Below are 27,115 nucleotides of genomic sequence, written 5' to 3'. Positions count from 1 at the left end.
TGTCTCTTCGGCAGCTTTGCAGCTGCGTGAGCTCCGGTGAGTTATGTGACGGGACGGATGTGCCGGGGGTGGCCCCTGGCCATGGCTATAGCCTCTGTGGCCCCGCTCATCCAGCGGGGACGGGCGGCTGCGGCTGACGGCTGCCAGCGGCCGAGACGTGACGTGCTGCCCCACGCTGCCAGCCCGCTCCCGAGACAGGCTGAGCCCTCTGGGTGCCTGCGCTTCGTCCTCCCTCTTCCTCCCGCCTAGCCCCGCGTGGCCGCCCCTTCGCGAAGGAGCCCCGGCGTTTCTGTGCGGTGTGAAGGGAACGTCCTTCGTCCGCAGCCGCGGGAGCCCCTCCGGCGTCGGGGACGTGCTGGCGGCGGGAGCGGGCGGCCCCGCAGCCCCCGGGCGGCATCGGCCCCGCAGCCCCGGGGCGGCAGCCGCCCCGCAGCCCCCGGGCGGCATCGGCCCCGCAGCCCCCGGGCGGCAGCCGCCCCGCAGCCCCCGGGCGGCATCGGCCCCGCAGCCCCCGGGCGGCAGCCGCCCCGCAGCCCCCGGGCGGCATCGGCCCCGCAGCCCCCGGGCGGCAGCCGCCCCGCAGCCCCCGGGCGGCATCGGCACCGCAGCCCCCGGGCGGCATCGGCCCCGCCGGCCACACACGACGCCCCGCGGCGGCTGCCCCCGCGCACACGCGGCCCCGCGGCCCCTCGCCCCTCCTCCTCGGCGCCCGGCCCCGGGGCGAGGCGGAGCGAGGCCCCGAGGGGCCGCCGCCGCCCGCCCCTTTCCCCGCCCCTCCCGGCTCGCCACACGCCGGCAGGCTCCGGCCGGGCTGGGCACCGCGGCCCGGGGCTCCCGCGGCCCCGCCGAGCCGCCGCCTCCCCCGGCCCGCCGAGGCCATGGCGGCCATCCAGAACCTGCAGCTGTGGTGCAAGCAGCAGTGCGAGGGCTACCGCGACGTCAGCATCACCAACATGACCACCTCGTTCCGCGACGGCCTCGCCTTCTGCGCCATCCTCCACCGGCACCGGCCCGACCTGATGTGAGTACGCTCGCCGGGTGTCGAGGCCGGCCCGTGGGCTGCCGGCTGGGCGGGAGCCGGGCCGCTGCGGTCAGCCCGCGTCTGCCGGGGGCCGGCGCCTCACCTGCGGAGACCGCAGCTCCTGCCCGGGAGATGCTGTGGGCTGGTGCCTGGAGCTCTGCTCGCACCCACGCTGGACACCTCGGGGTGAAGAGCTCTGCTCGTGCTGACAACCTGCTGCTTCTTTTCTTGTATTTTTCGGGTTTTCCCCCCATTCTTCTCTCCGTGGCTGAATCGTAAATGCTTTAAATGCGTCTTTGCCAATGTAAAAGAAGTCCAGGCACCAATTTTAGGGGAAGCGTTTCCTCCTTTGCTGCTCGTGTTTGCTTAGGCTGGGCTTTCCTTGCTCAGCTCCACGGCGACTCAGCCGCTCGTGGGTCGGAGCCGAGGGCTAGTTAAACAAAGTACAATAGAAGGGCAGGGCCCAGCAGCTGCTAGGCTCCTGCACATCACTTGGTTTTTCCCATCTAGAGCTCTCGATGTGGGAGGTAAAGTGATTTCCATCCCCTTCTGGTGCCATTGCTGGTACCCTGTGGGTTTTGACCTGTGCCTGCCCCAGTGTTGACATCTGGGAAGGTGAATCGCCAAAGGGAGAAATATCCTGCTTCCTAGTTGTTGGGGCTTTTTTACTTCTGGGCTGTTTGGACTTTGAGGTGAGGGGGTTTGAGAAGGGAGGTCAAGGTAAGGGAGCAGCATAACGATTGCTCAGAAATATTGATTTAAGTGTTATGTCTCTCTCAAGTCAGATGTGTGTGCCTGGTAGTGGACCAAGTTGGGTTTTCTGTACTGAAGTTTTCCTCTTATTCCTTGAATTCTGCCTTTTCCTTGTGCTCCCAGGACAGCTTAGTGCTTGGGTTTGTGTGTGGAAGTCTCTCTTACAGGTATCTTGCAGTGGAAGCCCAAGGAGGAGATCTCTTCTTGAGCTCTGTCCCTTCTTGTCTTGAAACTCAGAAGAGGCAGGAGTGGGCTTGGGCAGCGGGAGTTAGTGCAGGAGCTTCAGGCACACATTCCCTGGAGTCCCTGGAGCTTGCGCAGTCACCATGGTGTTGCTGTGTGTGGCTTCCTGACACGCTGTCATGCCCATGTGATGCCAGATGTTTCCTTTCCTTCCTTTGATTCACAGTCCCAAAGATGCAAAGAAGCAGGGCAGGAGGGTTGACGTGACCAGGAGGTGCTGCTTCCTGGCCGACTCTGCAGCTGACCCGTGGGTGTGAACAGGAGCTCGGTGACTTGAGAGGGGGAATAATCCCATTGACCAGTTCAGTGTGGTGTTTATAACCCTGGAGCTGTGCATCAAGGGTTGTGGATTGACATATCTTAAATAAACACTCCTGTACTGAAGAGGGAAAACGTTCCTTGTGCCATCTCTCTGTACCATTCTCTTTTTCGCTGGAAATGCTGGCTGATGTTATTCAGGACCTTACAGAAGGTCTTTTTGACTCGGACCAGCTCAGCAAAGGCTGCTTGAAGGTCAGAGAAGGTTTTATCAGTGATCTTCCCCATCAGTGTCAGCGGTGTACTGCAGGAAGGCACCAGGTGTATCCTTGGCTGGGCAAAGTCCTGCTGGAAGGAAATGACTCTTTTTCAAGTGCTTGGTGGCCAAGGCTGCCAGGTGTCATGTATCGGATCCTGGGGCTGAATGCTTGTGCAAATTCTCCATGTATCTGTAAAAGCTCCTCTGAATGTTGATGGTACAAGAGCCATGGGCAGAGAAGTGTGGCTGGGTGCATGTGTGGCCATGGCTCCTGCTTCCCAGGGGCATGAGGTGGTTTATCCTGAGCTCCTCCCCTTGCTTCTGGCAAAGATCTTAGGTGAAGATTAAAAGCATCGAACTGAAAATAAAGCTAGAAAAGAGTAATTGGTGTTTGGAGAGCTCTGTGTGCTTGCAGCGGCTCTGCCATATAAATCACTTGCAGAACATGGTGCAGTCACGGCATTGGAGTTTTGCAACAGTGTGTTTCCCGACTTGGTTTACACAAGTGACATTCTTGGGTGGAGGAGTGCAGGGGATTTCTCCTTGCAGGAGCCTGAGAAGTTCCCAGGAAAACTTCAACCAATTACAAAACACGATCATAATCATCGGCTTCTCTTGTGGGGTATGTGACTCAGAAGACAGGCTGGTGGGGGGTCTCACCCCCTGCCCCCTTCCTGTTTTCTTGCTGGAAAACATGTGGAAAATATGATAACTTCTCTCAAACTTGGCATTTCTGATTGGTGAACAGAGCAGGCTGTGTGAAATCAGAAATGCTTTTCCCACTCGCCTCCCACTCACACCAGGATGCTGTGGGGGAGTGGAGACACACTCTGAATTACCATGGAAATTCATTTCTCTCTTGTCCCAGCTGAAGAGTGCTTCAGAGCCAGCCCCAGCCAGGCATGCTCACTGCGTCAGGCAGGTCCCAGCCCATTTTCTAGGGAGATTGTGGAGCCCTGAGGCTCCTCATCAGAGGGATGTGAAGCCTCTTGGTGGGAGGCTGAGGTTGGCAGTACCATGTGTGATGGTGATGGCCCAGCCAGCTCTGGCCACGTCTTTAGTGGCCTTGGCCTGATAAGTGAGTTAGAAGAAGCAGGGAAGCTGTGCACACTCGCAAAGATATTAATGCCAGATGTCAAGGAAAGGTTTTGATTAAGCTCTTTTTCTTCATCTGAGATCTTACTCTCTCCTAGACTGCGAGCTGGTGTTCAGCTCGATGTTCTGGGAACTGACTGGTTGTGAAATCCCCGTTGGCAGCAGAGCAGCAGTGGGTGCCCATTCCTCCAGCAGCATTCCCTGGGCTGCTGTCAGCTGAACGGGGCAGGGAGGGCTGAGGATGGGTTGCCTGCAGTCTCCCGTCTCCTTATCAAAAAGCTGGGGTGAAGCTGCCGCCTGGTTGTCCTGCACAGGGTTGTGGTTTGTGTGACAGACGCTGGTGAGGGGAGGATGGTTCTGGGGTGAGGGAGTGTTGTCTATTGTTAATCACCCCCAGCAGCACACTGCAGCTTGCCAGCAAGACCAGAGCAGTGTGGAACTGGCATTGCTGAGAGGAAGATGAGTGCATGGGGGACATCTTCCAGCTGGGATTCTCAGCCTGATCCCCTCTCCCCAGGTTGCTTGCACCTCCAGAAAGAGCACAGCTGAAAGATCCTGTTCCCAGCAGAGCACGCTGGATTTGAACCTTCTGTTCAAGCACTATGAGCTTGCAAAGGGTGCTTCACTCTTTTTCATGGATCCTTTTGACTGCATATGTTGTACTGTCTACAGAGAAAATAGTACATGAAGTACAAGTCTCACAAAGCAGAAAGTTTTTTGGTACCATCACAGCTCTGGGACTTTTTTTTCTCAGTCTGTACCAAGGTCAAGGTTCCAACCAGGTTAGCGGTTGCAGCAGCAGCAGAGATTCCTCCCAGGGAAGCACATGTGCTTGCAAAGGCCCGTGGTGTGCTGTGCAAGCTCAAGGTCTGTGCAGCTGGAGCAGTGGGTGGTCGCAGAGGTTTGTGGGCATGAGAAATGGCCACTTCTCACTAAAGATTAGGGGTTTTTTAGCTCCCAAAAACTTAACTTCTATTCCTGTGCTAGTGAACTCTACTCTGATTTGTTTCCAACACTGGAGGCCCTCTCTTGGGTCAGATTTATATTTCTCACCTCTTCCAATTAATTCAGTTGCCTGTGTTTTCTCAGCGGAGAACTCCTCATTCTCCATTTGTATTAGCTTTGCTTTCTTAGCATTACATTGGTCCAGAGAGCTTTGATATTCCAAGGTAGGGGATGCACCAGCAAGATCAGTTTCCAAAAGAAATATTCTATGTAGACAGTTCACCTGACTAGCCAGGGAAGGAGTAGTACTGGAGGGCAAGAGGCTTTTGAGATGACCAAGTAACCTGGTTGTTTGCACTCCCCTTTAGGGTACAGGAGGGGATTTCAGACCTTCACGATAAAGAGGTTTGAGGGTTTAGGTCTCTCTTATAGCCACATAGTGTGAAGCTGCACACACACTACCATAGCAAAGCAGTATTTGGCATGGCTGAAGGCCCCTGACTGACACTGTGTAGGTGACTCCAGTATGTTATGTCTTACATGTTCGCATGACTGAGAAAGCTGGAGCTCCCCTTTGCTCTTGCAGGTGCTTTCCTGCATTTCCCTGCTACAGAGACTGTGAGCTGATTTTCTTGCTTGTCACAAACTAGGATGATTGTTTCTATTGTTTCACTGAAACTTTTTTTGGCTTGTGATTATTTTTGTAGCTCTTTTTAATCCATTGTCTCAGAGAAGGGAAATCTCTGGGCAGGAGCACTGCTTGAAGATAACCTCTGCAAGTCCCTTTGGTTTTGCACAGGAAAGAATGGATGATTTAGAAGTGGGATGTGCCTTGTCTTTACGTGCCTCCCAGGGGAGTTTGACCTTTGGGTCTTATCTTTGGCTTGTTCTCTCCTATCCCACACAGCACTGCCAGATATGGGAAGCAGGGAGGATGCGTAGGCTGGGGCATGATGGACAAACCTGGTTGAAGGCACCTCTCTTATTTCTAATGTAATGCTCAACTTTCTGTACCAAGTAGATAAAGACCCTGGCTTACTCCTTGCTGTTACAAGTCATGGAAAAAGTTCACCTGCTGCGATGCAGATCATGTGTTTGTCTCATGAATAGGTCTCTGCAAGGCAGCTTTGCCCTGCCTTTCACACGGTTATCCTGGCTCTCTTGGAGATGAGGGGCTGGCTAACAGGGGTAGGTCCACATCCCTTATAAAGGTGCTAACTACAAAAATGCAAAGTTGATGCTGTAGCTGCTGTTTATCAGTGAGAATTTCTCCTCTTGATATCTGCCTTTCACTTAGCTCTGTGCCAGCAGGTACAAGGATTGTAAAGTGAAACTGGGTTATCAGAAAGGAATTGACCCTTCTGGCTTGCTGGGCAGCAGGAAGCAGTGTTGGAGAGCAGGGCTGCCAGCCAACAGTCAGTTTTGTATTCCCAGTTTAGCAAGTGTCAGTCAGTTTAAAACAAAGCTGTTTCCTAGGTGAGGGACACGCTGTGTTGAAGCTCCACTTCCAATAGCAGAAACTCTCTCTTCACCTGTGCTTTCCTGCCAGGTCCCAGTTTCTTGATTCCCAACACAGTGCAGAGAGAAGAGAGGTGGCATCTGGGTTGGACCAGAGAGGAGGAGAGCAAATGTGGGGAGAGAGAGAGAGAGAGAGGGAGGTGACGTACAAAGATAGCAGAAAGGAAGAAAGGTTGTTGACTTTGGCTTGTCACTGCAAACAGTAATTGTCTCTTCCTTTTCAGTTATTGGTTATGTTTACAGATGAAAAGTGACAGCTTGAGGGAAAGGAAAATAAGATTTCTGTGGGAACGCTGACGTTTTCAGGCTCAGTGTTGTGTTGTGGGTAGATGCATTTCCCAGGCGGATTCCTGGTGATGATTCTGTGGATCTCTGCCAGGACTTGACACCAGAACTGGTGTCCTGGTGGAACCAACAGCTTCTGGGATCAGAGGATATTGGTGCCTCCAAGAAGCACGTGATACACACAGTGTCTAAAAGATCCACACTTCCTTGGGGATGGGGTCTTGCTGTGTGGAGACAACTTGCAGGATTGAGAGAAGAGCTTGGATGTGACTCTTTGAAAGTACTTCCAAGCAGAGACTGTTGCAGATCTGGCTGACAGGCACTGATGTGTCTTTTTGAGGTGGGAGAGGGGCAAGGCTTTTAGGGGGGAAGAAACCCACCCCATGAGTTAGAGGTTGCTCGTGGCTGTCTCAGCAAAACCCTTGAATCAGAGCAGGATGTTTTATCATCAGCATGTCCTGTCCACGGGAGGCTGTGGGAGTCAGCCCTGCAAGGCTAGATGTGCCAATAATGTGTTGTGCTGCCTGTGGGCAGATGGCTGTGCCTACTGAGACTCCTGCAGGTCTCTGTCCTGGAAGGTACAGCAGGTCTGTGACTGCCTTGGATGGGATCTGCCATGTTGCTCCTTCCAGAGTGTCTCTGAGAAAGCAGGGTGGGTGCAAGTCCTCTGTCCCTCAAACTACTGAGGCTCAGAGAGGTTTGAGTAGCTGGAAGTGAAGCAGCTTGCTCTATATCACTAACCTGAGATTTTTTTCTTCTCTCTGTGTTTCAGAAACTTCAACTCCCTCAGTAAAGAAAATGTGTATGAGAATAACAAGTTGGTAAGTGACTTTTAGTGTTTTAATTTTGGTCTAGTCTATGGCCTGGCACCTTGCTTAGGTGGTTTAGCAACAAAAACCCTGCAGATACAGTGTGTTGACTGTGCCAAACCTTTTTATTCTGTGTGCATCCAGCCTTCTGATCTAATGGCAATGTCCAGGCATGCTGGCTGCTTGAAAGCACCCTCAGACACTTCTCTGGTGTCCACACAGTGGTGTGTGTGTCCACTGTGTCCTGTGGCAGCAGGAACTTGGGCAGAGATGCTGGAGGCCAAAACACGGAGAGATGGAGCAGGGGCTGGGAGCGAACTGGTGTGAGAGGTAGAGTGTAGGGAGACTCTCTCTGTTTCTACTTATTCCTGGTGAAGGCTGCTGAATGGTGGAGGCTTCCTGAAACCTCATCCTGCCTGCACACTTCACTCCAGGATGAGATTTTTCTCTTGTTATTTCCACAAAGTAGAGCTGGGCAGGCCAGCCTCTTCCAGCACTGGATTCAAGCCTGGGCTTAGTGCTCTAAGGAAGGATTTTTTCTTCCCTCTCTCCCTCACAAAGAAGGAAGCAGTGGATTTAAATGCTTCTCTTCCCTTGGCATGGCTCCACAAAGCTCCATGGCTGCTTGGCAGGAGCAGGGTATGTGACTGAACCACGGCAGCTTACTCTTGTCTGGAGTGGAGGAATGACATCTGAGGCAGTGAGCTAGCTGCCTGAGGTGGTCCTTGCCTCTGGGAAGGCCAGATGCCTTCCCCCATGCGACAGGGCTTCCACTCCCTTTGGCTGCTGCTGCATTTGCAGCGCCTGGGATGGTTCTCCTCTCCCCAGACTGGGGCTGCAGCGTGTGAGCAGTTACACACACTCTCTGGGGTTCAGCCCTGTGTGTTCTCCTCTAGAGGAGGTGCAGACCTAATGGGTTTGCCCCTGAGGTTTGGTGTTTGGCAGGCATTGGGACCTCATTGCTGTGGACACTCATCCTGGCCCGAGTGCTGTTGTGCCCTGAGTGTTGCCCCTTCCCCAGCTGGGCTGATGGTGTCTGCTCTGCTGGCAGCTTTGCTTGTCTCTGGGAAGTGAACTGTATGAGCTGCCTCCACTGCTTTCATTAATGAAAAGCTTCTTTGTGCTGCTCATAAAAGGAGTTGTCCCCCTCCTTTGTCACAGCCTGTATCTGCCCTCACTTCCATTTCTTAGTTTCCTTCGTGTCCTTTACACGCTGTTCCTTATTCCGCCTGCTGTAGGATGACTTGTCTTTGTTGCCCTTTGTTGTTGCCCTTTTACTGCTGGCATCCTGCTGCCTTGGCTCTGCTGGGAGTGGGGTTGACCCCTCCATCTCACTGTGGGCTCCTGGACTTGCCCTCCCCCTTGGACTGCTCTCCATCCTGACTCCTATGCTTTCTTGCTCTGGCTGCACCTGGTATATGAGTGGGTCTGATTCCTCCCAGTGCTGTTCCTCTGCTATTGTTCAGACTCTCCTTGACACCTCACTTTGTAATAACTTCAGGGGCAGTGTAATTCAAGTAACAAAATCTTGTTTGGGTTGCAATTTGCCATATAAGGTGTTTTGCTGAGGAAGAACGTGTCACATCTCAAGTGCCAAAAAATCCCAACCCCAAACCTTAGAATAATTTCACTTGGTGGCATTTTTGGCTAAAGATTTCAGAAATATATGAAGACAATAAAGGTTTCTAGAGACATTGGATCTGGTTCTTTCAGTGCTAGTGGGTGGTGGCATGGTTTAGCAGATACAGCAGCAGCCTGTGTCAGAGGGAAGCTGTGCCTGGCCAGCTCAAGTGGCCTCGAGCTTATCACTTTGCTTCCTCTGTGCAGAAGGGGAGCAGTGGCACTTAGCTCCTTCCTAAAGTGTGTGGAGCTGCACTGATGAAAACTGCTACCCAGAAATAATGTGTTACTCCTTTAAAAGCCAGCCTAGGCAGGCAGGCAGAGCTGAAGGGCAACTGGGCTGTGTTAGGTGGTGATCTTGGATCTCCAGGTGAGAGCGGTTCCCAGGAACAGGAGGATGCTGGAGGCACAGGGGACACCACATCCTAATGGTGCTCTCTGCTTCGCTCACCCGGTTGTGGCCAAGCCACTTGTGTGCCTGGAGCATCCTCCTCTTTGTGGCCAAGCAGCCTCTCACACTGCTCCTGCTCCCGTTGCCCTGGTCCTGCTCACGGAGCTGTGGGGCAGGAGGTGGCACTGCCTGCCTTCCTGCTACACTGCACACCAGGAATGTCCAGCAGGAAAACTCCACTGGTTAGACCAGTCGTGCAGCCAGTGTGCAATGGGGAACACTCCAAAGAGTCTGTGAAGTGCCAGGTTGCTGTGCTGGCAGCTGGGCTGACACACTGGAGGTAACTGGCTGACAGGGTGCTTCATGGCAGCTCACTTACATTTTTACTGGGATACCCAATGGAACAAAATGGTAATTAGCTAGCTAAAAAATAATGGCTGTTTGTTTCTTCTGAGCAGGAATAGTTGGCTTGTACACCAACACTGTTGTGTGTCTGTGCCAGAGGTCAGATGTGGAGGTTTTTAATATGTTCAAGTCTTTCTTTAACCCTTTCACTGTGGGCTTCAGCAGTAGCCTTCCTTGTGCCTCCAGTTCTGCAAGTGCCGTTTGCCTTTACTGTGTTGACATTTCAAAGAGGGTGATCCAAAAGGAGAGGGAAAGGGTTTTTTCCTATAGCCAGGAAGGAAGAGGGCTGGAGAAAGTCCCTAGTAAATGCCCAACACTAAGCTGAGCAAAGGCAAAGTTGCTTTATGGATGCTGCATTGTTCTTGTTCTCTAGAAAAAGCTCTTGTTTAGAGGCAAAATAAAATAGCTTTTCTCTCCTTCATCTGACTTTCATCCTCTGTTTCAAAACAGAGGGCACCACAGAGAGGAATATTTGCCCCAAATGCTTGTTAGGCAGCATGGAAATGGTTAAGCTGGAAGGGAGCTAGGTATCTGGAATTCTTCTGCATTATTCCTCTCTTCTCCTCTTTGGCCTGGGAGAGAGAACTCGCTCCTGCAGCCCGAGATTCCCCCCTTCTCAGATGAAGAGCAGACAGTAGTGGGCAGGAAGCTTCAACATTTGCACAGCACATGGAGATAGAAAGCTGCCTGCAAACACCTACCAGAGAACCTTAATTGGGGAGTGCTCCAGGTTGGGCTGGAAGCCTGGAAGCCAGTCTGCCAGCCTGGACTGACACATCCCCTTCTGCCAGGCCTCGCTCTCCGCAGCTGTGCTGATCTGGAGAGAGGCAGGCGGGAGGAGGAGCAGGGGAAGCCCAGGTGAGTTCCTGTGCAGTGAGCTACAGCCAGCTTGCCAGGCCAGATTTTTGGCTCCCTGCCTGAATTTCTCAGCGTGGTGGCTGGGAGCCATGGCTCCGCTGGTTCCTGTAACGGCCGTACGATGTAGGAGTTAAACTGGTGCAGCTGTTCCCCACTAGAGTTATTATTTGAGTGGGGCTGTTTGCAGTCAAGTTTCTTTCTTCTAACAAGGAGCAGCTCTGTTGCCTGAGCTGGACAAAACACCATTTTTTTTCCTCTCCCTTTCTACTCCCTTTACCTACTCTAGGTGGCCCTGCTCTGGCAGGGGGGGTTGCAATAGGTGATCTTTCAAGGTCCCTTCCAACCCTTAAGATTCTGTGATTCCTTCTCTAGGCATTTCGAGTGGCAGAGGAGGAGCTGGGGATCCCAGCCTTGCTGGATGCAGAGGATATGGTTGCTCTAAGGGTACCAGACAGGCTGAGCATCCTCACCTATGTTTCCCAGTATTATAACTACTTCCATGGACGATCTCCTAGTAAGTACCATACTCTCTGGAAGGGTGGGCAGGATTGGGGCTTAATTTTGTGCTTTGCTTTGCCTCCTAACAAGCTCAGAAAAGCAAAACAGGCTGCACAGAAGCCTTTTGGTACCAGAACTATTTCAGTGAGGGATCTGAACTGTACACACCTGCCTACGGTAGCATGGGTGCTTTTGGAAGGGCACAGGGCCATGCCTTGTCTTTAAAATGCCGTCTAAAAATTCTTATGGTCCAGCCAGACAGGAGCACTGAACGTTCCCCTCCGTGATCCCCACCTCAGTGTTCTCTTCTCGAGCACCTCCATCCCTGCTCCAGTCTTTGGCAGACTGGAGGGCTGGTGAACACACAGAGCCTCACAAGGCTGAGCTTGTCTGTGAGGCCGTGCCAATGGGCCAGCATTGATGGTAAGGCTTGTACAGCAGTACTGAGAGAAGGAAGTAGGAGAAAGTTACCTCTTTAACTGGCATAATTGTGATTATCAATTCTTTCAAATAGAAAACAGGCCAAAGAGCTGCCAAGGCTTTGTGTTCTCGTGTTGGAGAGTTTATATGGGCTCACGGGAGCGTTATTGTAGACTTGGTTTATATTTGGCTTAAAGCTCATACAAAATGAAATAATACAATAAACCAATTTCACAAGTTCCTCCAGAGGAAACTTTAGAAAGTGGGACATGAATGACTTAACTGGTTAAGGTGAATCTAGATGGAGAAGACAGTTATGTATTGAAAACATCCTCCGTCTTGTAAGGAAAGCACAATCCATGCTTAGAACCGCCTTTAACATCGAAACCCTTCCCTCTTCCCCACCTCTTTACAGGCTTTTTTACTCCCTCTACAACCTTTTCCCTCTCTTTCATTTTGTATTTCTTCTTTTCAACTGCTTCTGATTGAAGTCAAGCAAATTCCATCATGTTTGTGCTGCGTGGTGGGAATCCAGGTCAGTTTAGGGTCTCTCCCCCCTCCCCCCAGCATCTCGCCTACCACATCATCAAGCACAGCACATTTTTATACTCTCTAGTGTCCCACAAAACATTCCTGTTGCTGGGGTGACTGTGCATGTCTGAAAATGAGCCCAGCCAGGAATGTGCCCTCTGACACCAAGCAAGCTCCTGATACCATCCTCCTGCCCTCCACATGAGCTCCAGCAGGATCATGAAATAAGCAGGACATGGGAGGCCAGAGAGGGTGAGCGGCCAATATTTGACTGAGGTCAGGAGTTTACAGAAGAGTAGAGCAGAAGCCACCCATCTTTGTACTGGGCTTTGGGAATCTGGCAAATGGCACAAGGGGAAAGGGAGAGGGCAGCCCCAGTCAAAACTGTTTGCTGTCACCAGTCAGCCCGCTGGTGTCTGCGGTGAGACAGCCTTGGGTGTTTGTTTGGATAGCTGGCTTCCTTGGGAGAAAGCTGCTGGGAACTGGGACTGCTCTCTGTTGCCTGCCCAGACTCTCTGTATTTACTGAAAAGGGTATAATCTCTTTTCAGACTGGTGGTAGTTTAATTGATGTCCCTCAAAGTGAAGCTGTGGCTCAAATATCCTACAAGGAACACAGAGATGTCTCATTCAGAATAGGAAGCTGTGCAAAAATAACATCCCCGTGAGACAAGATGAGAGGCCTTGTCTGTAAAAATGGTGCATGAAGCCTTATTTCCCAGGAAAGCCTCCCTGCACTTCTCAGGGCACAGGGAATTGTTCCTTGTTTGACAGAAGTATGTTTGGGATTCTTGCCTTTGACAAGCCTATTTGCTCCGTGAGAGCATCCCCTGAGCTGGGCTGTGGAGTGGGTGGACACCCACAGCAGTGAAGTTCAGAGTGTGTAGAAAGCCTGAAGCACAGCAAGTGGAACGCAGCAAACCCTCTGTGCTGCAGTTCCTTAGCTGTAATACCTGACAGCAGTGCCTGTTCCAGTGGTGATCAGTTCCAGCCAAACTGTGGGCCAAGTACAAACACAAAGTCTTGTGCACACCATCAACTGATGGTGTTTTGTATTTTTCCACTTTTTCATTCCCTTCCGTGGGATTCCCTGAGAAGAGAAAAAATGCTGAGTTTCAGCTCCCACATGATTGCAGTGCATGTTGGCAAAACTCATTTGTGGCCTCTTGTGCTCCTCACTCCAATACAGAACTGCATGTGCAGGAAGCCTCTCTCCCCTTGTATGCTTTGCGTTATCCATCGGTACCTCTGGATCTTCCTACACGTTGCAAATGACTCCCAAGCTCATGGGGTTTCCTTATGTCACCTTAAAATCTTCCCTTGTCTCTTCCTTCCAGTTGGAGGCATGGCTGGAGTCAAGCGTCCTTCCTCTGAACCTCGGGAGCAGCCTCTTGGGAAGAAAGCTGTTTCAGAGCCTCCTAATCCAGTGCCACCAAAACTGCCTCCTGCCCACCCACCAGCCAGAGCTAAGCCAAAAGAAACCTCCCCAGTCGCCACAGTAAGAAATGTGTTGTGGGGTATTCTTGAAACCTTGAATCTGGTCAGAGAGCCAGTTCAAGGCTTGTAAGGGTGAGGACTTGGCCTCTACACTTTTTGCTCTCTATAAGGGGTTTAATCCAGAGGTCTGATTGCTGCACAGGCTCAGGTAGGAGTCATTGGAAATCCATCACTCAGCTGGAACTTATGTAGTGGTGAATAGGAAATGGGTGGCTTAAGACATGGTTGTACTGTTCCTAGATCTTGGGGATGGAGATTTTTAACACAATGTATTATTTTTGCTAGAAAACGTTGATTAAATTCTTGGAAACAGTTTTGAAGCAGAGTAGGGACAAAAACAGGGTAGAAGAAGGGAAGCCTGTCTCCCACCAGAGTAAAGACCTTTCCCAGGTAATTTGAATCAGAACACTTGAGTTTTGCACAGGCAGACAAAGCACTCTGGTCCTCTGGCTTTGTGGGAACGAGTTCCCCTTGCTCCATCCTCCTGAGAGCTGTTTCACTTCATTCACTGTTCACTTATGGGCAAGGGGTTAGAGAGCAAGAATTTTCTGGCTGTTACTTGTGTGTCACAACCAAGTGACTGTGTGTGTCGAGTGTTCGCCGACCTGGCAGAGCTGTGGGGCTGCCTGCTCACTGCTGCTTCTCCCCACAGAAAGAGGTCCTGGCAGAGAGTGGGAACCTCCCCAGCAGCAGCTGTGGGGTCTGTGGGAATCATGTGCACCTGGTGCAGCGCTGCCTCGTTGATGGGAAGCTCTATCACAGGAACTGCTTCAGGTACAGCCCTTCAAAGCAGGGACACAGGCCTGTGGGTGGCAGAGGGGCAGCTGGTTTCTTTGGGGCTGGAGGGAAAGTGGTGTGGAGTGGTTTTTGTTTTTAAAGTGGAGGTAACCTGGGCCTGCTCTTGAGGGAGTCGAGGTTTGTTTTGTTATGTACAGATTTGTTTTCATTCAGACTTTCCTACTTCAGGTCATGTTTTCAGCAGGTCCTGTTTTGGTGGCTTGAGGAACTGTCACACATTTAGTTCCTGGTGACAGGACAAGGGGTAGTGGGCACAAGCTGGAACACAAGAAGTTCCACTGCAGCATGAGAAGAAACCTCTTTGCTATGAGGGTGAGGGAGCCCTGGCACAGGCTGCCCAGGGAGGGTGTGGAGTCTCCTCTGGAGGTTTCCAAACCCAGCTGGACATGTTTCCTGTGTGGCCTGATGGAGGTGAACCTGCTTTAGCAGGATAGACTGGGTGATCTCTAGAGGTCCTTTCAAACCCTCACCATTCTGTGATTCTGTGAACATGCACACAGGGTCTCTTCACTGGCAGTGTGGTGCCTTTGCCATCCCTATGCTGAGTGTGGAATTGTGCCTGTACACTCAGCTGTGTGTCAATGGCCTCCCAGTGCTCTGGAGGATGTTTTCTGAGACTTTCATATCCACAGGTGCAGGCAGTGTTGGAACATGCTTCTTCCTGGAAACTACAAAGCTGGGCCTGAGCCTGGTACGTTCATCTGTACCAGCCACCAGCAGCCAGACAGTGTCCAGATCTCTGGTCTCCGCAGTAGTGGGAACAAAGCTGAGAGTACCCCAGCCCCTACTTCTGCCAGGCCATTCCAGAGAGCAGCAGAACCCAAGAAACCAGAGCAGGTGTTGAAGAAACCCAGCCAGGAAGGCCTTCCTAATTCAACCAAGCCATCTGTTTCATCTTCTGGAAGCTCTGGCTTCAAAAGTGTAAATACTCCCTGGTCCTCTTCAGCTGTAAATAAATCAGATGACTGCAAAGGTACCTCATTGGGAAATAGAGCAGCCCACCGTGAAGGAACCTCAACACAGCCTCCTTGGACAACCTCCACAACAAAAACACAGCAAGCCCGAGAACAGTTTTTTCAGTCATTGGAGTCCTCCAGCAATAAAACCTCTGACACTAAGAAACAAGTCTCTTCTTCTCAGGGCCCTAGTAAAACTGCCACTGCCAGAACCACTGCTGAGGTCAGTCCAGTGAATGCTGAGAAGGATCAGGCACGTAACCGTATTATACGTGCTCTGCCTGGGTCAAACAGCTCAGCTCTGGCTGGATCAAGCACCTCTCCAAGTAGGCCAGGAGGACTCAGTTCCACTGCCTCCTCAGCCTCCAGCACGTAAGTACTGCCTCTCTTTCCCTTTTTATTCCCAAGATGATCCTTAGGGATACCTTGGAGAAGTCCCTTCATCTTTCTGCCTTTTTCCCTGACTGCTTTTGTGTCTGAGATGTAAAGACACGTAGAGGGGCTCATCCAAGTTTGTGGAACAGAGGCAAACAAAAAAGTCTGTCCTTTTTAAAGACTCACTGGGTTGTTCTCTTTTGCAGTGGCAAGTTTTCTCCCACCAGTTCTCGGTGGCAGAGTCCAGCTCCAAAAGCACAGTTCAGCAAAACAGGGCACACAGCACTAAAACAGGAAAAGATTACAGACCCTCTGCCCAAGAGCCAGGCTGCCAGCAAACCTATTGACTCTGTGCACAAGCCAGAGTCGAAGGGCATCAAAGGTGAGGATGAGTGACTCACATACAGCTCTGCCTGGAGACAACATGCCAACTTGATACCTTTGTCTTGGAACAGTACAACGAATGTGTCAATGACACTTTCTGTCTGTAGCACTACATAAGGATTCTCTGAGTTTTGGGACCCAACACATTGCCATTTGTCCTGTGCAATTGCTCCTTCTAGCAGGGCCGGTTTTCTTCTCTGAGAATCTCCAGGGATTTAAAGTCCTCAAATGTCGAGATCGTGGTGGGTTTCAGAGACTTAGGTTGACTTTTCCAGATGGGAGACCTTGCCAGCACTTCAGGATGATTTTGTGATTGCAATTGAGGCCCACTCAGCCTCCTTGTCTGTTTTGAACTGAGCTTCCACCATGATGACTGAGCAGTGGGCCAAGGGATGATGTTCTGAGGGTACCCAGTGTCTCAGCCACTTCCAGATGGCCTGTCTTTTTTTCTTTTGCTCCAGAAGCAGTATCTGTCTGCAGTTTGCTTTGAGCTTGTGGGCTTTTTGTCTCTCTCCCTTCCTGCCTCATCCTTTGGTCTCTAAGATCTGAGCTGTTTGTGTGACATTGCTATTGAACGTGTCCGTTCATTTACACTGCAGCTGTGTTTTTGTAGCTGAGTAGATTTTAAAGCATTTGAGCTGAAAGGGGCAAAATGCTACCAAGGTTATTTACTACCTGTTGTATGTGAATCCATCCAGGTTAAACTTGTTGAGCTGGTACTGATTTGCTGCAATAACATCATAATCTTTGTCCCAGTGCATGGCTTCTCTCCTAAGATCCTCCTGAGGCTCCAGTCTGGTTTGTTTCTTTTTGCTGGGTCTGATATTATCCTTTTTTTCAGGAAGCACAAATGTTGGTGAAGACAAGTCTGAGAGCCCAGCAGAGTGGAGATCTCGGTTGAAGCCTGTAGCCACCAAGTAAGTGTCTTGGAGCCTGTGGGTTTGCATGAGAAGTGAGTGGGAATGTCCATGCTGTGTCTGTTGCTGCAGGTCTGTGTGCACACAGGAGGGAAGAGCTCCTGTGTCTTCATGCTTCTGTTTCCAGCAATTTGATGGTAAAGGCACAGGCTGTCATTTCTGGGGAGGGAAAGAATGTTTCAAATTGCTGGACTCTGCTTGGAAAAGCGTGATCATCCCAGATGGAGATCCAGCCCAGGATGTCCTTATGTCTCTTACTATGGAACATTCTGCAAGAGAGATGTTTCCTACCTTTGTCTTTCTTCTTTGCAGAGACCAAGCTGGCTCTAAGAAACCTACTGATACCCCTCAGGTGGGAACAGGGAGCCCAGCGCCCCAGGAGACAAAGCCAAGTCCACTAGTTGTTCCATCAGCAAAGCAGGACTCTGGTATGAAGGATATAAGCTTTGCCTTCATTTTGCTAGTCAGGCAGGGGACAGGCATTAGTGCTGCAAAACACATGTAAGGAACATGTTAGTGGAGGCTGTGCTTTGCTTTCAGTGATTTTTTTTACCCTTTGACCTACTTTGTTCCTGTGTTGCCTTCATTTGGAGAGCTATCCTTCCCCAGGGAGAGGGGCTCAGTCTTCACAGGGTGCCTTTCTTCTGCAGGACAGCTGGCAAGATTTCACTTATTCTTTCTTGCATAAATGTGTAGGGGTGAGAAGTCTTGGTGATTATTCCCAACAGTTTATTCTTCTCTTCCACTCTCTTCTCATGCTCTGGCCTTGTAATCGATGGTTTGTCCCTGTCTCCTTTGGGCTCGTGCCCCTTGATAGCATCAAGAAAGGAGGACTAGGACTAGAAATGGAAGTGGCTAGTGCTATGCCAGAGATGCTGGGCAATAAAGGGATCTTAATGAGATGAGGGTTGAAATTTCTTACCCTTAGCCTGTCTGTGCTTCTTAATCCAGCTTCATCTGATGGATTCAAGAAGAAGAAGTTGATTCCCAGCTCAGACCTTGTCAGGAGCTGTCAGAATTCAATGCAAGGCTGGGAAGACCCTGGGGACTGTGTCAAGAAGAAAGAAGAGGGCAACCAGTTGAAGAAAAGCACTACCACATGTAAGGTCTCTTTTGCCTGCTTAAAGGTATGCTGTCCTCTGCACTGTCAGGGAACAGCCTGAGTGGTCACAATGGGAGATCTGTCCCAAGTTTTCTGTGACTGTTGTCATGGGGAAAAAAACTGTGTCATTAATTTTTATTAGCCAGCTTGGCCTAAGCAGGAACCATCCAGGCCAGAGAATTCAGTGGGAAAGGAAGAAATTAAAATGGGGATTTCTCAAGGTCACTGCCCCGTCATTCTTTAGAGACAAAGCTATGAAGAGGACCATCTCCTAGTTCAGGGAACTGGGATCTGGTTGATGTCTCTGTTCCTCTCCACTTGAGTGGCTTTGGGAAATGAAAGGAATGCAGAAAACTATCAGCCAGAGACTCCAGCTGGTGGGACCCACAACAGCAGCAGCCAAGACTGCTCCTTCTTGGGCTTCCAGAGATGACTTGACCAGTTCTGACTAGTTTCTCCTTATCTTTAGTCCAGTTTCTTGTTCTTGGGTGTTCAACCACAGCTTTACTGTGTGCCTCTCCTCCTTTGCCCAGTTGTCTTTGCTCTTACATATCCCACCATGATGCAAATGAAGTTTCCTGGAACTAACCTGATGTTTACTGCTGTCCTGTTTGCTGACTTGTTTCTTCCCCCCCGCTTTGCTTACCTCATCTGGCTCTGTCTTATCTGTTTGGACTCGAAGGTCCTCACAGCAGGGCTCAGCCCTGGCTCTGATGTTTGTCTTGGAGCAAGCAGAACAGCTTCTGATGGCTCAGTGGCCTCCTACTGTAGTGTTTGTTAGCTGGTTCCCCTGTTGTCCTTAGCCTGCACCTCTGACAGCCACAAAGCATTCAAAGTTGTGTGGTCTATTTTAAAAATGAGGCGTGCCTCCACTGCCAAAAACTTTCCCCTTTTTCCCCTGAGTCGGTCACAAGGTTCAGCATTGCATCTTTCCTGAGCTGTTAAGATAGGAGAGGCTGTTTTAATAGCCACTTTTCTAAAGCTTAATGATTGTTCCTGAGGAGTGCCCACTATGGGAAACTTTCCCAGCAGTCTCTCCCCATTTTTCATGTGTGTGCAAATCTGCCAGCTGACAGACTGTTCTCTTGCTGTTGTCAGCTGGCAGCCTGTGGATTAAGGACAGTCATGTTGCTTCTCCATGTAAGGCTTTACCTGAGCACTCAGAGGGACACTGTGAACAGTCAACTGCCATTCCTACCTCTAATCCTGAGGGTGTTATATGGAGTGTTTAGGTGAGCACTTCTGTGTATCATTAGGTTTCTTTGGCATAGGTTGTGTTTTCTGTTGAGAAAGGAGGCTCTGGGGTTTCCTTGCCAACTGTCCTACTTCCAGTTTGCAGGCAAGCAGCCAATCCATCCTGTGTCTGTCAGGAGAGAGCTTGAGGATATCAGACCCTGAGCTGGTCAGGAGAGCATTGTTTTGCTGGCTGTTCCCCTCCAGTGACCTTGGTTGTCTCAAGATTAGCCATGCAGCTGCCTGCCTTGGTTGGAGGTGCTGTAGAGATCACTCTGAGGGAGCCTGGAGATGCAGGACTGAGCTGGGAGAGGGAGCTGTGGCTCAGGCAGCAGCAGCAAACTGCTCATGGCAGGCCAGGGCCCTCTTGGAGCAACCTTTAAGAGAAGTGTGCGTGGCAGGTGATGTACAGGGCAGCACACCTGCAGCATCCAGAGGGAAGAGAACCCTGGCAGAGGTCAGCAGTGCAGGGACAAGACAGCTGATTGCAACATCCAGCATCTTCTCCTCTTGCACTCTTCCTAGAAAGCAAAACAGAGCAAGGGATGGGCAATTGGAGAGCTGTCCTTGAGCTCTTCCTCGAGCCAGCAGCAATTGCCAGAGACTCTCAGGAGGCTTCCTTAGTCTGTCTGTCCTGTCTTTCACCTTGTGTGTGCTGAGCCTGCACCACTGCTGCTCTTCTTACAGCCGTGCTCTTTTGATACTGGAGTTTTTCTTCCTTATCACATCATCCACGTACGCCTCTGTGCTCTCTCTGTGGTAATTATCCAGCCCAGCCCCTCGAGTATCCAAATACCTCACACTCTCCTGTAGTTATCCTTGCAGCACAGTTGGGCAGAGGAAGCTGAGGCACAGTGGAACAAATACACATTGCTTAAGGATTGATTTTAATAGGTGTCCAGGGCCTAAATAATGCTGTGTAGTGGAGCCTAAGGGACTTCTCACCTAGAAAGTGTTGTGGAAGGAATTGAACCTTAGTTTCCTGAGACCTGTGCTAAGGTCTCCTAGAACATCTTTGCTTCATCAGTATTTACTGATACTTCTCTGTACAAGAGCACTAGAGGGGAACTGTAAAGTATATCTTGGTGTTTCCTGTGACAGTAACCCAATATCCTTTGGAACCTTACTAAGGGATGGCTTTTGCCACAATAAATAGCTTGGAGTTTTAACAAGATAATGAATGAACATGGAACTCAATATTCTCCTGTGCAAGGTCCCAAGTCACACCTGAGTTGGGTGGCTGCCTGTGCCCTGGGGATGAAAGCAGCACCCTGTGACTGGAGGGTGAGTGTCCAGCTGTGGGGAGGATATCAGGCTGTGCTGTTTCCTCACGTCTCTCAACTTACTCTCTGTTGGGTGGCAGGTACCTGTTGTGCTCTGTGGTGCTGTAGGCACTGTCCCACACCACACAATTATTTGAAGTCCACTGTGGCATTCTTTGTGGTTTTTTTTCTTTTCTCTCTTCTAGTTAAACCCTCTGTTCCAAAAAGTATCCAGAGCACTGAAGTGGTGTCCCCAACCAAGGTACGGCTGGAAACCAGGGAACAGGCTGGAGGGGATGGGTATCCTATTGGGGCACTTGCCCAGATATAGCTCAGTTTGTCTTATTGGGAGAGCTTGTCTGAATTCCCAGGGAAAGGGTGAACACCTCTGGGGCAAACACAACATGGAGAGACATCTCCCATGTGGGGGACAACAGAGGTTGGAATAACGACCAAACGAAATTCTAGTGGATACTGTGTCCCCCAACAAAGAGGGAGAATGTCTGTGGCTTGACAAGTGTGAGGAGGTGTTATCAGTGGCAGTGAATGTGTCACAGCACTGTAACATGGCAGTGGCCACCACTCTGTTATGAACAGCCAACTGCATCTCTGCTGGATTGGTCCTTCCAGGACGTGGCTCTGCAGTTGGGCTCCTTATGTCATTTCCCATCTCTGTTGGGGCTGTGACTTCAGTGGGATAGTCTGTGGGCACTGAGCTGGATTTGGCCCTACATTTTTTCCCTAGCTGCACCCAGACTACCTCCCTGAGGAGGAAATCCAGGAGGAAGTGCGTGCCATCGAGAAGAAGCTGGATGAGCTGGAACTGAAAGGAGTGGATCTGGAGAAGCAGCTGCGTGGCTGTGAGGGAGGTAAAGACCACCAGGGGCCAGCTCTTGTTACAATGAGGAGGTGTGAGACTCATGTCCCACCCCTGGGCGTTCTTGGCTTCATTTTTAGGAGCTCATGCTCCATGTGAGACACCACACTACCGAAGTTAACTGGTGTAGCAAGATAAAGCCCTGGGAACTTAAAACCCTAATGTATTGTTTGAGCAAGGTTTTGTGTGTGTTTGGCTGAAGATCAGGGAGTTTTGGGAGTGGAAGGCTGCTATTAATCTGACTTTTGGATCCTAAGCCAGGCTGGCCATCGTTGCTGGCTCCAGTTTCACGGCGCTTAGTGGGTTCATTCTGAATGGCAGAGTTGGGCTGGCCACATGGAATCTGAGCTGAGTGCCCTGTGGCAGAGCATCTGTGAGCAGCTTCCTTCAGTCTGCAGGGAGTGATCCTGTTCCTTGTACCCAGGAGTACCAAAGATGAGCTGCTTTCACTTGAGCTTGCCTGTGGCCTGTTTAAGTTATCCTAGGCTCTTCCTTGAGTGACTGCGTGTTTAAGCCAGGGAGACTGAATTGATGCAGCTTCTGAAGGAATCTTGCCCTTTGCTTCATTTGCAGATGAGTCTGAGGATGCTCTGATGGTGGATTGGTTCAAACTGATCCATGAGAAACAACTGCTGCTCAGACATGAATCGGAGCTGATGTACAAGTAAGTACAACCAGAAGTTCACCCGCTTGCTTGTGCACTTAACCTGTGAGCAGTAAGCAGGGAAGGACAGGGAATGTGGCAGCCCAAAACATAATGTGCCAGTTGGTGGGATGAGGGAGGGCTTGAGGACATCTCTGGGATGACTGCCAGCATCCTGGGGTGTTAGTTGGATCAGCCTTTGAGCACTGATGAGTTTGTGGGGAGGGAAACCTTACAAATATGATGGAAGAAGATTTCCCTTGACTGACTCATACCCAGATGGTCAGCAGTGCAGAGATGAGCCTGTAGCACAATATGAGAAAGGTCCAGCCCTGGGACATGGAAGGGCAGTATATCATCACTTCTGTGGTTCCTTCCAGGATGAAACAGCAGAAGCTGGAGGAGCAACAGTGGAATATTGAGACGGAGCTGCGACACCTCATGAGCAAGCCAGGTAAGGGGTGGCTGCTCTGGGAGCCCTGCTGGCTCCTGGCTGTGTGCAGCCCTGGGCTGGGCATGCCAGCCCTGGGATGGCCCTCAGGGGTGAACGACACTGCCAGGGTGGTGGTGTCTCTGTGAAGTGTCCCCCGCTGTGCTGTGGAGCTGTCAGGTGTGGGCTCCCTGTCACATCCAACCTGCCCACAGTGATGAGAGGATGTAAGATGTGCCCTTGAGTGTGAGGATAATCAAATTTGGGCATGTGAGAGGGACTTGCTGGAGCAGGGTGAAGGCAGGAGACACAGGAGGGAGGTACATGCTGTAGCTGTGACACGGGCTTCCCTTGTCTTGTGCAGAGGAACTGAAGACAGCCAGGGAGAAGGAGCGAGAGAAGGAGCTGCTGGAGTCATATCTGAACACAGTCAACGATCGCAACAGTATTGTGGAGTGTCTGGATGAGGACAGGCTCAGGTGAGGGCCCTCCCATGGTGGGAGATGAGCCAACACCAGGGATGGTTTCCATTGTCCTTCCTCCGCTGCCAGGCTGTAGGGGTGATGAATGGCTGTAATCCACATTCTGCTCCCTGAGAGGTGGGTGGTGACCTGTCACCAACTGTCTCGTCCCAAGTGCTGCTGCCATTGCTTCCTTGGCAGCTGTTGAGGACCGAGATCAGGGCTGCAGCCATGTTTCGTGATCTCTCAAGCTAATGCTGCTCTGAGGGCAAGGGCAGTGAAAATGCAGAAGGCAGGAGGAAGAGAGAGACTGGAGATGGGGAGGGTGGAGGCACTGTGGGAGCTTCAGTAGGACTCTGGGAATGTGTTTGTCTGCTGCTGCAAGGGAAGGAACAACAGTAGCAGAGAGTTGGTTCCTCCCCAAGCTCAAAGGAAGACTTGATTGCTGTGTCAGGTAGCTGGGTTTGTCCTTCCTGTTGCTGGGAGTAGCAGCTGTTTCTTGCCCTCAGGGCACTGACTCCAGCTTGAGGATTCTAGTGAGGCCCAGGCTTTTGGCTCTGGCTTTGCCCAGGCCCAAGGAAACAGCAGTATGCTTGTCCCTTGCAGCACCCCAGGCTACTGATGTCTCAACCTTTATTCCTCTCCTCGGGTGTGGTGGTGTCTCACAAGTGGATGATTCATAGGCCAGCTGTGGGAAGGGCCTCCCTGCTGCAGTGCTGGGCTGCCATGCTCTGGAAATCCCCACACAGGCCCTTGCTTTCAAAGGAGCCAGGTGCACCTTGCTAATGTTTGGGACTCCACTAACCTCCCTGCACCCTTCTCAGAGTGTGCCATGGAGGCTGGTTGTTTCTGACTAGGGAAATACCAGTAGGCTTTGCATGGTTTTTGGTGTCTACCACCTTGGCGTGAAACACGGTGAAGTTTTCTAATGCTGTGCTGTTCCACTACAGAGAGCAAGAGGAGGACCAGATGTTGGCAGACATGATCCAGAGGTTGGGTAAGGGCCCTTTCTGCTCTTATGAAGCAGCACTGGCTGGCACTGGGGCTGTGGGTCTCATCCTGCTCTGTGTCTGCTCCCTCTCCTGCAGATGGATCTCTCGAGAGCCAGGAGCCAGAAAAGAAAAAGAAGTTCTCCTTGTCCAGAATATGGAAGCAGAAAAGTAAAGAGTAAAGCTCAGGAGTGATGTTCCTTTGCCCAGTGGCTCAGAGAAGGCCATCAAAGGTATGTTCCTTCCTCACTGCTGCTTTCCTGGAGTTGTGCAGAACCGTGCTGAGGCTCCTCTGCTCCCTGATTTGGAGACTGCGGGTTCATGGGCCAGAGGGACAGTGTGAGTCCCCTCTGGCTCTGGTATGGGGCTCAAGGATACCTTCTCCAGAAGATGGACTTCTAAGACTGTTTTCCTCCTTTGGATCTCACTCAGAGCTGTCTTCAGCCTCGTTGGCAGCTCATGAGGGCAGAGCTCAGTCTGCCCATGCCCTGCTGGGGCTATCCCAGCCCTGGTGCAGGAGGATGGCACCCAGGGCTGCACCCACAGTTGCTACACCGCTCTGCCAAAGGGCCCTTCTCCCTCCCTGCGTGTGCTGTGGCTCTTTGCCCTGGATCAGGGACCCAGAGAGGGAGGTGCTGTGGGGTGGGGGAGATTGAGTCTCCCCTTTATGATGCCAGTGCAAACTGGAGCTGTAGGCCCCACAGCCAGGGGGAGGCAAAGACCAGAACCACCTCTGTGTCTGTGGGGTGGGGTGTTCTAGATCCAGAGTAGTTTCAGCAATAGTGCTGTTTCCACACCTCCTTTTGGAAGTTACTGTAGGCTGGTTTCTCAAAGCCGTGAGAGGTTGCTCACTGCTTCATTCCCTCTGTGGGGGAGATTTGTAGCTTCCTTATTTCTCTGACTGCACAGTGAAGCAGTGTTTTCATTGTCTGGCCCAACTTGCTGGAAATGAGCAGACTTTACAACCTGATGCTAACTGAGAGCAGAATGGTTTTGCCTCACCCACGAGGCCTCTGTATGGGACTAGTATTTCAGTTCCTGAGGCTCCATCCCTGGACAGGGATGCTGTGGTTCACCAGGGGAGTACAGGCAGGTCCTGGGCTGTGGCAGTGAGTCTTCCTGCTCTTCCCTTAGTCTAGTGACTGCAGCCAGACACTTGCCCTGTGTGGCAGCATCCTCTCTTCCCCGTCAACCTGGGGAGCAGGGATGGAGACAGACAGCAACAGATCAGATTAATTCCTGATCCCTCCTAGCCCTGGTATGTGTGGACTTCCCTCCTCTCTTCAAGCTTTGAGGTACTTTGAAGTTACTTCGGGTCCTGTTCTGCAGCAGGGCCTGGCATTTTACACGGAGGAGGTTTGCTGCCCGCCGAGCCCGGTGGCAGAGCAGAGGCGATGCGCCCCTTTCCCACGAGGTGGCAGTGGGGCTCTCTGTCCCACAGCCAGCCCTGGCACCGCAGGCACCTCCTGGGTGAGGTACCAAGTGGCCGAGGGGGTTCCTGGTGCCTCCAGCGTGTGTGTTCGTGTGGTGGGACACCCTGTACCCGTGTATGGTTTTGTCCAATAAAGAATTACTGGAGTGCATCTTGGAGTCCCAGCACGAGTTTGGATGTGCTTTCCCGAGTGTGGGCAGCCCTGCTCGCTGGGAGCACCGAGGGCCCTGCGGAGCTGTGAGGGGCAGGAAGAGCTCAGGGTGCCTGTGGGAGAGAGGCTCCCTGCCCAGAGCTCACAGACCAGCCGCAGGTCCTGGCACAGAGACAGCACCAAGGGGGTTCTCAGGGGTTTCATTTACGTGTCCAGCTCCCCCAGCTCTCGGGTAAGTGCCTTTTCCCTCTTGCTTCAGCATCACCCGCATCCCTGTGCCTGGTGGGATCCCGGCCTCGCCAGCACTCTGGGGGAGGAAGGAGAGGCAGAGCTGCTCCTGCCATGGCCGTGCTGTGGTGTGGGTGACCTGAGTGGCTCCAGCTGAAATGCTGCTGGAAGGGCTCTCACCACACTGCTCCGTGTTGGCTGGCTGGGGGGATGTACTGACCTCGGGGGCTGTGGGCTGTGCATCACTGTCCCTGACTGCTTGTTGGGAAGCTCCTTCTTTCCCAAGGCTGTGTGTAGATGTGAGGGGAGGGAACAGACCTGGGCATTAACAGTAAATCCCCAAAATTAAACCTGCCCATGTAAGCTGCCAGCTGAGAGTAAGTGAGCTGAAAGCACCTGTGCTGAAGGAGAAAAACACCCTTGCTAGTGAGGGGATCCCCCTCCTACAGCTGTCCTAGGCTGTCATTATTCCTGGGCTTTCGTCTTTTCAGACTCAGATTCTGCAACCTTGAGAAGTTCAGCCTTGTGTGGATTGGGAGTGGCAGCATTGCCCAAACTCATCCAGTCCTTCTCTCTCCAGGAGACACGAGGTGGTTTAACCTTTGCCCATCTTGAAGGGGTGCAGGAAGTGGGGGGATGTGAGCACAAGATGCTGAAACAACAACCCCAGGGTCCTGCAGTGGCAAGGAGCCTGACCTGCTGTAGGCTTTGGTTTCATGAGGAGACCAGCTGCTGCCAGAAAGCAGGCACTCGTTACACCCACTACCTACCTGCTTACCTGCTTCAAAGAAGAGGTTTTGAAGGGAAAACTGCTGCTTCTTCCATCTGGAGTCTGTTGGGGATGATAACGGTGGTCTAAGGGAATACGAAGCTCATCTGGAAATGCTCTGAGTTTCAAAGGTTGAAGAAGTCTCCAGGTAGGGGAAGTAGTGAGAAAGGTGGTGAGGGGATGGAGATGGCCCCAGCCCTGCTCACCATGCTGCTGGGAGCAGGAGGTCATGGGCTGGGGTGAGGCTGACTTAAAGACTGACCTCAATTAGTCCTACACCAATGCTGAACAGGTGAGTATTGGAGTAGTGATCCAAATGCATCCTGCCCAGAGACCCAAACTCACCTGTACCCATGGAGCACTGTCTGGTTGTGGCCAGGGTCTCCTGGTACCCAGCCCCACGGCTCCTGCACCCCCAGACAACTGCTGGCTGTGAACATGAGGACAACCCAGCTTGTTCTTCCTTCTACCTTGAATTTGGGACTCAAAGGATTTACAGTTCCACCTCTCTCCTAATCCAGGGCTTGAAAAGGAGCCCCATTTGAGCTAAGCCCTTGGCTAACATGGAGAAAGGGAACAGCTTTTTTCCAGCTGGCTGCTTTTGGCTGAGCCTGTTCCCTCCACCTCCTCCAACCCCTCTTTGCTTTCCTGGCACAAGCAGCTTTGCTCATCCCGTGGAAGTGCTCCAGGAGGCAAAGCAGGA

The 27,115-nt window shown here is 51.6% G+C and overlaps 1 protein-coding gene across 1 annotated transcript; it reads left to right on the top strand.

Annotated features, from left to right (window-relative positions):
- Positions 1 to 818: 818 nt before the first annotated feature.
- On the top strand, positions 819 to 25,401 carry MICALL2 (MICAL like 2). Its single transcript, XM_061992632.1, has 17 exons — positions 819 to 1,021; positions 7,150 to 7,198; positions 10,833 to 10,974; positions 13,246 to 13,406; positions 14,058 to 14,179; positions 14,836 to 15,531; positions 15,741 to 15,916; positions 16,760 to 16,835; positions 17,148 to 17,263; positions 17,787 to 17,936; positions 20,639 to 20,694; positions 21,178 to 21,301; positions 21,883 to 21,973; positions 22,333 to 22,406; positions 22,747 to 22,861; positions 23,794 to 23,840; positions 23,932 to 25,401. The coding sequence occupies exons 1-17, from the start codon at positions 879 to 881 to the stop codon at positions 24,012 to 24,014; spliced, it is 2,421 nt and encodes an 806-aa protein (XP_061848616.1). The 5' UTR covers positions 819 to 878; the 3' UTR covers positions 24,015 to 25,401.
- The last annotated feature ends 1,714 nt before the right edge of the window (positions 25,402 to 27,115 follow it).

Source organism: Colius striatus, chromosome 3, assembly GCF_028858725.1.
Source record: "Colius striatus isolate bColStr4 chromosome 3, bColStr4.1.hap1, whole genome shotgun sequence".
Classification (NCBI taxonomy): domain Eukaryota; kingdom Metazoa; phylum Chordata; class Aves; order Coliiformes; family Coliidae; genus Colius; species Colius striatus.
Note: the sequence above shows the minus strand (reverse complement) of the source record. Positions and strands in the feature narration are given on the sequence as shown.